Raw genomic sequence first — 10,950 nt, forward strand, 5'->3', positions numbered from 1 at the left:
TCCTCCTCTCTCCTCGTCCTTGTCGATTACACTTTGCCTCTGTCACATTCTGTTCCTCTTTCTCGGTGTCTCTCACTCTGTCTCGCTATCAATCTGTTTCTCTCTCTGTCTGTTCCTCTTTCTCGGTGTCTCTCACTCTGTCTCGCTATCAATCTGTTTCTCTCTCTGTCTGTCCCTCTTTCGTTCTCTCTGCCTTACACTCTCTTCTGCCTCTCTCACTGTGTCTCTAAGTAATTAAGAAATCGCCATTTTTCACTGCAGTCCAGAGTCTGAATGAACTTTATTCAAAGCACCTTGAGTAACGGATACAAAACCACAGGAAACAATCGGAGGCACAGGTCCAAAAATAGAAAATGGGGCGGGCCTTTAAGGGCAGGTCGATGTCGTCAAAACAATGGGTTTGGCCTCAGGCCGAGGCCACAGTCACAGTTCTAGGTTTGGATATTGGTGGGAGTTAGATGGTCTACAATTAGTTTAGGGAAAGGCTGAGGGGGTCAGTAGGAGGGGCTCGGGTCAAATTTCAGATTCAGGTTCCTGTCCAGGTACATGGAGTGCAACGTGATTTCAGGGGCACAAGTAGGCGCTTCTGTGGATGTGAAAGAGACTCCAGGATGGTGTGTTGCCTCCCTGGTGTCAGGGTCCAGGATTTCTCTGAATGGACAGGAGGCAGTCTGAAGGGGGAGGGTGAACAGCCAGAGGTCGGAGTTCACATTGGTACTAACAACATAGGCAGGAAGAGTGAGGAGGTCCTGCAGCAGGAGTTCAGGGAGTTAGGTAGAAAGTTAAAAGACAGGACCTCGAGGGTTATAATCTCGGGATTACGCCCTGTGCCACCTGCCAGTGAGGCTAGAAATAGGAAGATAGTGCAGCTAAACATGTGGCTAAACAGCTGGTGTAGAAGGGAGGGTTTCAGATTTCTGGGAACTCAGGAAGTGGGAACTCTTCCGGGGCAGGTGGGACCTGTACAAGAAGGACGGGTTGCGTCTAAACTGGCGGGACACCAATATCCTGGCTGCGAGGTTTGCGAGAGTCACCCGGGAGAGTTTCAACTAGTATGGCGGGGGAGGTGGGAACCAGAGCAATAATAATAACAATAATAATCTTTATTGTCACAAGTCGGCTTACATTAACACTGCAACAAAGTTACTGTGAAAAGCCCCTAGTCACCACATTCCGGCGCCTGTTCGGGTACACGGAAGGAGAATTCAGAATGTCCAAATTACCTAACAGCACATCTTTCGGGACTTGTGGGAGGAAAGCCTCAAGGAAATCAAATAGGTCAGAAGGTGAAATAACTGAGAGGGAACTAGAGAATAGGGCCAGTAAGACTCAGAGGAAGAGTAGGTCGGGAGATGTTGCTGAACACAGCGGGACTGGTGGTTTGAAGTGCATTTGTTTCAATGCGACAAGTATCACACGTAAGGCAGATAGATGAACTTAGAGCTTGGATTAGTACTTGGAACTATGATGTTGCCATTACAGAAAACTGGTTAAGGGAAGGACAGGATTGGCAGCTTAATGTTCCAGGGTACAGATGTTTCAGGCGGGATAGAGGGGGATGTAAAAGGGATTGGGGAGTTATGCTACTGGTCAGGGAGAATATCACAGCTGTACTACGGGAGGACACCTCAGAGGGCTCATGCAGCGAGGCAGTATGGGTAGAGCTCTAGAATAGGAAGGGTGCAGTCACAATGTTGGGGGTTTACTTCAGGCCCCCCAACAGCCAGTGAGAGATGCAGAAGCTTGTATGGAGGCAGATTTTGGAAAGGTATAAAAGCAACAGGGTTGTTGTGGTGGGTGATTTTAACTTATTGACTGGGACTCACTTAGTGCTAGGGACTTGGGTGGGGCAGTTTGTAAGGAGCATCCAGGAGGACCTCTTGAAACAATATGTAGACAGTCCAACTAGAGAAGGGGCCTAGTATTGGGGTATGAGACCAGCTAGGTCGCCGAAGTTTCAATAGGGGAGCATTTTGGGAACAGTGACCACAATTCAGTAAGTCTTAAGGTACTGGTGGACAAGGATAAGAAGGTGCTAAATTGGTGGAAGGCTAATTATAACAATATTAGGCCGGAACTGAAGAACCTAGATTGGGGGCAGATGTTTGAGGGCAAATCAACATATGGCATGTCGGAGTCTTTCAAATGTCAGTTGATAGGAATTCAGGACCGGAATGTTCCTGTGAGGAAGAAGGATAAGTATGGCAAGTTTCGGGAACCTTGGATAACGAGATTGTGAACCTAGTCCAAAAGAAAAAGGAAGCACTTGGAAGGGCTAGAAGGCTGGGAACAGACAAAACCTGTGAGGAATATTAGGAAAGTAGGAAGGAACTTAAGCAAAGAGTCAGGAGGGTTAAAAGGGGTCACGAAAAGTATTTCGCAAACAGGATTAAGGAAAATCCCAAGGCTTTTTATACATATATAAAGTGTAAGAGGGTAGCCAGGGAAAGGGTTGGCCCACTCAAGGACAGGCGAGGGAATCTATGCGTGGAGCAGAGGAAATGGGCGAGGTACTAAATGAGTAATTTGCATCAGGATTTACCAAAGAAAATAACCTGGTGGAAAATAACCTGGGGAAGGATGTGTAGATAGCCTGGGTCACATTGATATCAAAAGGGGAGTTATTGGGCATCTTGGAAAATATTAAGGTAGATAAGGTAGAATACTAAGGGAGGCAATTGCTGGGTACTTGACAGAAACCTTTGTATCCTCACTATCTAAAGGTGAGGTCCCGGAGGACTGGAGAACAGCCAATGTTGTTCTTTTGTTCACAAAGAGTAGCAAGGATAATCCAGGAAATTACAGGTCAGTGAGCCTTACGCTATGGTAGGAAATTATTGAAGAGGACTCTTCGAGATAGGATTTATTCCCATTTGGAAGCAAGAGGAAGTATCAGTGAGAGGCAGCATGGTATTGTGAAGGGGAGGTCGAGTCTCACTAATTTGATCGAGTTTTTCGAGGAAGTGACGAAGATGATTGATGAGGGTAGGGCAGTGGATGTTGTTTACATGGGCTTCAGTAAGGCCTTTGACAAGGTCCCTCATGGCAGACTGGTACAGAAGGTGGATACAGAACTGGCAAATGGCATGGCCTTCATTGGTCATGGCATTGAGTGTACAAATTGTTGCAGCTGTAGAGAAACTTAGTTAGGCCACACTTGGAGTGTAGTGTTCAATTCTGGTCACCACACTACCAGAAGGATGTGGAGGCTTTGGAGAGGGTGCAGAAGAGATTTACCAGGATGTTGCCTGGTATGGAGGGCATTAGCTATGAGGAAAGGTTGGATAAACTTGGTTTGTTCTCACTGGAATGTCGGAGGTTGAGGGGCGACCTGATAAAAGTCTACATAATTATGAGGGACAAGGACAGAGTGGATAGTCATGAACTTTTTCCCAGTCTGGAAGAGTCAATTCCTAGGGGACATAGGTTTAAGGAGTGAGGGGCGAAATTTAGAGGAGATGTGCGAGGGACATTTTTCACACAGGGTGGTGGGTGCCTGGAACTCGCTACCGGAGGAGGTGGTGGAAGCAGGGACGATAGTGACGTTTAAGGGGCATCTTGACAAATACATGAATAGGATGGGAATAGAGGGATATGGACCCCGGAAGTGTAGAAGGATTCAGGTTAGACGGGCAGCATGGTCGGCGCAGGCTTGGAGGGCCGAAGGGCCTGTTCCTGTGCTGTACATTCCTTTGTTCTTTGCTCTCATCCAGTTACGTTGCCTTCAGCATTCACAGGGAGACCTCATTGCTGTTCCTCTCGAACCCACTCCCCAAATCCGCCTTTTAAATTCTGAGCACTAAAAGAAGAGATGGAAAAAATAACTTAATCGGGGATAACAGAGCCGGGAGTGTTTGATGGGGACAGTTTAGAGGGAGCTTTACTCTGGGCGCAATCTACCCAAATAGGGACAGAGTCCCGGAGCTCGAGGTTAGCCAGGTGTTTCCCAGTACTTGGAACGCGGCGAATCTAACGCTCACCCGGGTAGATGGGGGCCTCAGTGGGGAGCTCCCTGATCAGGCCGCATTTAGCCCCGTTTTGGGCATTGAGGAGCTACGCTCACCGCAACTCCTCAATGCAGCCAGAGATTAATCTCTCCATCCCCCATCGCAACCCCAAAAGCTACCCAAAGCCCCAGCTCACTATAAGGAGGTCACCGACCCTTCATCCCCCGCACCCCCAATGCAGGGCACACTCCAGCCCAATCGCAGCCATGCACAAACGCCAGCTTGGTCCGGTAGGACTGCCAGCCTAGAACCCAGGCGGTGCTGCTGACAGTTGGCAGTGCAATCTGGCTGGTGCCCAGGTGCCGCGGTGCCAAGGTGGCACCTGCATCCAGTGTTTGATGGGGACAGTGTAGAGGGAGCTTTACTCTGTATCTAACCCCATGCTGTACCTGTCCTGGGAGTGTTTGATGGGGACAGTGTAGAGGGAGCTTTACTCTGTATCTAACCCCATGCTGTACCTGTCCTGGGAGTGTTTGATGGGGACAGTGTAGAGGGAGCTTTACTCTGTATCTAACCCCATGCTGTACCTGTCCTGGGAGTGTTTGATGGGGACAGTGTAGAGGGAGCTTTACTCTGTATCTAACCCCGTGCTGTACCTGTCCTGGGAGTGTTTGATGGGGACAGTGTAGAGGGAGTTTTACTCTGTATCTAATGCCGTGCTGTCCCTGTCCTGGGAGTGTTTGATGGGGACAGTGTAGAGGGAGCTTTACTCTGTATCTAACCCCATGCTGTACCTGTCCTGGGAGTGTTTGATGGGGACAGTGTAGAGGGAGCTTTACTCTGTATCTAATGCCGTGCTGTCCCTGTCCTGGGAGTGTTTGATGGGGACAGTGTAGAGGGAGCTTTACTCTGTATCTAACCCCGTGCTGTACCTGTCCTGGGAGTGTTTGATGGGGACAGTGTAGAGGGAGCTTTACTCTGTATCTAATGCCGTGCTGTCCCTGTCCTGGGAGTGTTTGATGGGGATAGTGTAGAGGGAGCTTTATTCTGTATCTAACCCCATGCTGAACCCCATGCTGTACCTGTCCTGGGAGTGTATCTAACTCTGTATCTAACCCCGTGCTGTACCTGTCCTGGGAGTGTTTGATGGGGACAGTGTACACGGAGCTGTACTCTGTATCTAATCCCGTGCTGTACCTTTCCTGGGAGTGTTTGATGGGGACAGTGTAGAGGGAGCTTTACTCTGTATCTAACCCCGTGCTGTACCTGTCCTGGGAGTGTTTGATGGGGACAGTGTAGAGGGAGCTTTACTCTGTATCTAACCCCGTGCTTTACCTGTCCTGGGAGTGTTTGATGGGGACAGTGTAGAGGGAGCTTTACTCTGTATCTAACCCTGTGCTGTACCTGTCCTGGGAGTGTTTGAAGGGGACAATGTAGAGGGAGATTTACTCTGTATCTAACCCCGTGCTTTACCTGTCCTGGGAGTGTTTGATGGGGACAGTGTAGAGGGAGCTTTACTCTGTATCTAACCCTGTGCTGTACCTGTCCTGGGAGTGTTTGATGTGGATAGTGTAGAGTGATGTATGTCTATCAAACTCCAGTACCGAAGTGAACCGTTCTTCGTACCTGGTATATCCCAGTTGTCTGGCAATTGCCGTTGCATTAGCTCCTCTGCGCCCCATCTGACAGTGAAATATAAGAGTTGCCGTGAGGGAGGGCTTTTCAAACCCAAACCTGCCCTCAAAATCCCCAGGGTTCAGCGAGAAAGCTTCCTTCACGTTGTCCACTGGAAGAGAGAGAGAGAGAGAATGTGAGAGGGAGAAACACAACCCACCCACCCCATTTACACACACTGGGCGGCCTGTTCCCCTATCGGAGGGGGATTAACCCCCTCACCCACCTCTCCCCATTTACACACACTGGGCAGCCTGTTCCCCTATCGGAGGGGGATTAACCCCCTCACCCACCTCTCCCCATTTACACACACTGGGCAGCCTGTTCCCCTATCGGAGGGGGATTAACCCCTTCACCCACCTCTCCCCATTTACACACACTGGGCGGCCTGTTCCCAGATCGGAGGGGGATTAACCCCCTCGCCCACCTCTCCCCATTTACACACACTGGGCAGCCTGTTCCCCTATCGGAGGGGGATTAACCCTCTCACCCACCTCCCCATTTACACACACTGGGCAGCCTGTTCCCCTAACGGAGGGGGATTAACCCCCTCACCCACCTCTCCCCATTTTCACACACTGGGCAGCCTGTTCCCCTATCGGAGGGGGATTAACCCCTTCACCCACCTCTCCCCATTTACACACACTGGGCAGCCTGTTCCCCTATCGGAGGGGGATTAACCCCTTCACCCACCTCTCCCCATTTACACACACTGGGCAGCCTGTTCCCCTATCGGAGGGGGATTAACCCCTTCACCCACCTCTCCCCATTTACACACACTGGGCAGACTGTTCCCCTATCGGAGGGGGATTAACCCTCTCACCCACCTCCCCATTTACACACACTGGGCAGCCTGTTTCCCTATCGGAGGGGGATTAACCCCCTCACCCACCTCTCCCCATTTACACAACTGGGCAGCCTGTTCCCCTATCGGAGGGGGATTAACCCTCTCACCCACCTCTCCCCATTTACACAACTGGGCGGCCTGTTCCCCTATCGGAGGGGGATTAACCCCTTCACCCACCTCTCCCCATTTACACACACTGGGCAGCCTGTTCCCCTATCGGAGGGGGATTAACCCTCTCACCCACCTCCCCATTTACACACACTGGGCAGCCTGTTCCCCTAACGGAGGGGGATTAACCCCCTCACCCACCTCTCCCAATTTACGCACACTGGGCAGCCTGTTCCCCTATCGGAGGGGGATTAACCCCCTCACCCACCCACCCCATTTACACACACTGGGCAGCCTGTTCCCCTATCGGAGGGGGATTAACCCCTCACCCACCTCTCCCCACTTACACACACTGGGCAGCCTGTTCCCCCTATCGGAGGGGGATTAACCCCCTCACCCACCTCTCCCCATTTACACACACTGGGCAGCCTGTTCCCCCTATCGGAGGGGGATTAACCCCCTCACCCACCTCTCCCCATTTACACACACTGGGCAGTCTGTTCCCCTATCAGAGGGGGATTAACCCTCTCACCCACCTCTCCCCATTTACACACACTGAGCAGCCTGTTCCCCTATCGGAGGGGGATTAACCCTCTCACCCACCTCTCCCCATTTACACATACTGGGCAGTCTGTTCCCCTATCGGACGGGGATTAACCCCCTCACCCACCTCATTTACACACACTGAACAGCCTGTTCCCCTATCGGACGGGGATTAACCCCCTCACCCACCTCTCCCCATTTACACACACTGGGCAGCTTGTTCTCCTATCGGAGGGGGATTAACCCCCTCACCCACCTCTCCCCATTTACACACATTGGGCAGCCTGTTCCCCTATCGGAGAGGGATTAACCCCCTCACCCACCTCTCCCCATTTACACACACTGGGCAGTCTGTACCCCTATCGGAGTGGGATTAACCCCCTCACCCACCTCTCCCCATTTACACACACTGGGCAGCCTGTTCCCCTATCGGAGGGGGATTAACCCCCTCACCCACCTCTCCCCATTTACACACACTGGGCAGCGTGTTCCCCTACCGGATGGGGATTTACCCCCTCACCCACCTCTCCCCATTTACACACACTGGGCAGCCTGTTCCCCTATCGGAGGGGGATTAAACCTCTCACCCACCCCTCCCCATTTACACACACTGGGTAGCCTGTTCCCCTATCGGAGGGGGATTAACCCCCTCACCCACCTCTCCCCATTTACACACACTGGGCAGCCTGTTCCCGTATCGGAGGGGGATTAACCCCCTCACCCACCTCTCCCCATTTACACACACTGGGCAGCCTGTTCCCCTATCGGAGGGGGATTAACCCCCTCACCCACCTCTCCCCATTTACACACACTGGGCAGTCTGTTCCCCTATCGGAGGGGATTAACCCCCTCACCCACCTCTCCCCATTTACACACACTGGGCAATCTGTTCCCCTATCGGAGGGGATTAACCCCCTCACCCACCTCTCCCCATTTACACACACTGGGCAGTCTGTTCCCCTACCGGAGGGGGATTAACCCCCTCACCCACCTCTCCCCATTTACACACACTGGGCAGGCTGTTCCCCTATCGGAGGGGGATTAACCCCCTCACCCACCTCTCCCCATTTACACACACTGGGCAGCCTGTTCCCCTATCGGAGGGGGATTAACCCTCTCACCCACCTCTCCCCATTTACACACACTAGGAAGACTGTTCCCCTATCGGAGGGGGATTAACCCTCTCACCCACCCCTCCCCATTTACACACACTGGGCTGCCTGTTCCCCTATTGGAGGGGGATTAACCCCCTCACCCACCTCTCCCCATTTACACACACTGGGCAGCCTGTTCCCCTATCGGAGGGGATTAACTCCCTCACCCACCTCTCCCCATTTACACACACTGGGCAGCCTGTTCCCCTATCGGAGGGGGATTAACCCCCTCACCCACCTCTACCCATTTACACACACTGGGCAGCCTGTTCCCCTATCGGAGGGGGATTAACCCCCTCACCCACCTCTCCCCATTTACACACTGTGGCGCACAAAGACTCCGTGAGACAAACAGAGTGAAGTCGATGAGGCTTTATTAAGCGTGTCTGTTCCCCAGCAGCCCGATAGTAAACTGGCATGCGGGGGAAGGCACCGGCTTCTTATACTTCGCCTTCAGGGCGGAGTATGAGGTCAACGGCCAACCAGGACCCGGGATCTGTCAGCCAATGACATTAGGGCTTCCAGTCCCACATGACCCCCAATACATACTACCACACACACACTGGGCAGTCTGTTCCCCTATCGGAGGTGGATTAACCCTCTCACCCACTACTCCCTATTTACACACACTGGGCAGCCTGTGCCCCTATCGGAGGGGGATTAACCCCCTCGCCCACCCCTCCCCATTTACACACACTGGGCAGCTTGTTCCCCTATCGGAGGGGGATTAACCCCCTCGCCCACCCCTCCCCATTTACACACACTGGGCAGCTTGTTCCTCTATCGGAGGAGGATTAACCCTCTCACCCACCTCTCCCCATTTACACACACTGGGCAGCCTGTTCCCCTATCGGAGGGGGTTTAATCACCTCACCCACCTCTCCCCATTTACACACACTGGGCAGCCTGTTCCCTGTTGTAGTGGGAATTATACATGCTTTACTGAATCTTTATTCCCCACCTGGAATGTTGATTGAGCCTTCGATTTTCCCTTTTTCCAACTCCGCAGGCTTCCGGACATCGATGATGGTCACCTTCCCATTCGCTAAGACTTTCTTCAAATCCTCACAAGTCAATTCCTCTCCTGTTGGTTAGACAGACCTGGTAAGAGGGAGAGAGAAAGAGAGGGGGAGAGAGAGGGGGAGAGAGAGAGAGGGGGAGAGAGGGTGGGGGAAGGGAAGAGCATGGAGGGATGGGAAGGAGAGAAAGAGACAGGGTAGAGAGAAATGGGTGGGAGAGAGAGATACACATTGGGGAGAGACAAAAGGGGGAGAGAATGAGACAAGAATGTGGGTGAGAGAGACACAGGGGGAGCATGGCAGCACAGTGGTTAGCACAGTTGCTTCACAGCACCAGGATCCCAGGTTCGATTCCCGGCTGGGTCACTGTCTGTGCGGAGTCTGCACATTGTCCCCATGTCTGCTGTGGGTTTCCTCCGGGTGCTCCGGTTTCCTCCCACAGTCCAAAAATGTGCAGGTTTGGTGGATTGGCCGTGATAAATTGCCCTTCGTGTCCAAAAAAGGTTAGGTGGGATTACTGGGTTACGGGATAGGGTGGAGGTGTGGGGATAGGGTGGAGGTGTGGGCTTAGGTTGGATGCTCTTTCCAAGGGCCGGTGCAAACTCGATGGGCCGAATGGCCTCCTTCTGCACTGTAATTTCTATGGTTCTAAGGGGAGAGAAAGAGAAGGGATGAGGGAGGAGGTCTATTCCTCCCTCTCTCTCTCCCCATCCCCCCCTCTCTCTCTCTCTCTCCCCCCTCTTATCGTGGAATCTCTAGAGCAGAAAGAGGCAATTCGGTCCATCGAGTCTGCAGCGGTGCACCCAGTTAGGCCCAATCCTCGGCCCTGTCCCTGTAACCAAACCTAACCTTTGGACAATCCACCTAACCTGCACATATCTGGACTTTGGGAGGAACCCAGAGCACCCGGAGGAAAGCCACGCAGACACAGGGCGGAAATGTAAACTCCAAACAGTGACCCAGGGCCGGAATCGAACCTGGGTCCCTGGTGCTGTGAGGCAGCAGTGCTAACCACTCGCACATTCAGCATTGCTTTTCTCTGAGGCAGCGAGCTGTACTTGGTGGTCAGTTTGCACGTTGTGCCGGGGAGCCCTTTACCTGATGTACTCATCTTCCTGCTCACAGTGAGATCAGAGACGCTCTCTCACACAGATGGCCTGGGCAGCACCAGGAGAGCAGGAAGTGACTCAGCGATTAGGCAGAGAAGGCGGGGTAACCAGTCACGGGGAGTGAGAAATATACACTGTTCAAGGCAACATAACTCCAACACGGAAGTGAGAAAAAGTCCAGGTGGGCGGCGTCTAACAACCCCCTCAAAGGCAGTAAATACTGGCTCAACCTGTCCTATCCACATTCCAGGAAGAATAAAACAAGTGAGAGAGAGAGACAAAGACAGGGAGTGAGTTAAATGGAGAGATGGGGAGAAAAAAGGGAGAGACAGTAACAGAGAGAGGGAGGATAGTGACATTTAAGGGGCATCTTGACAAATACATGAATAGGATGGGAATAGAGGGATACGGACCCAGGAAGTGTAGAAGATTGTAGTTTAGTCGGGCAGCATGGTCGGCACGGGCTTGGAGGGCCGAAGGGCCTGTTCCTGTGCTGTACATTTCTTTATTCTTTGTTCTTGTTCTTTGAACAGACTTAAAGGCAGAGAG

The 10,950-nt window shown here is 52.3% G+C and overlaps 1 protein-coding gene across 1 annotated transcript; it reads right to left on the reverse strand.

Moving 5' to 3' along the window:
* Positions 1-263: 263 nt before the first annotated feature.
* Positions 264-10,545, reverse strand: LOC140410318 (thiosulfate:glutathione sulfurtransferase-like). The gene is made up of 4 exons (XM_072498312.1): positions 10,391-10,545; positions 9,235-9,357; positions 5,574-5,733; positions 264-3,799 (listed from the first exon to the last, which is right to left on the reverse strand). The coding sequence occupies exons 1-4, from the start codon at positions 10,401-10,403 to the stop codon at positions 3,745-3,747; spliced, it is 351 nt and encodes a 116-aa protein (XP_072354413.1). The 5' UTR covers positions 10,404-10,545; the 3' UTR covers positions 264-3,744.
* Positions 10,546-10,950: the final 405 nt, after the last annotated feature.

This window comes from Scyliorhinus torazame, chromosome 4 (genome assembly GCF_047496885.1).
Source record: "Scyliorhinus torazame isolate Kashiwa2021f chromosome 4, sScyTor2.1, whole genome shotgun sequence".
NCBI lineage: Eukaryota > Metazoa > Chordata > Chondrichthyes > Carcharhiniformes > Scyliorhinidae > Scyliorhinus > Scyliorhinus torazame.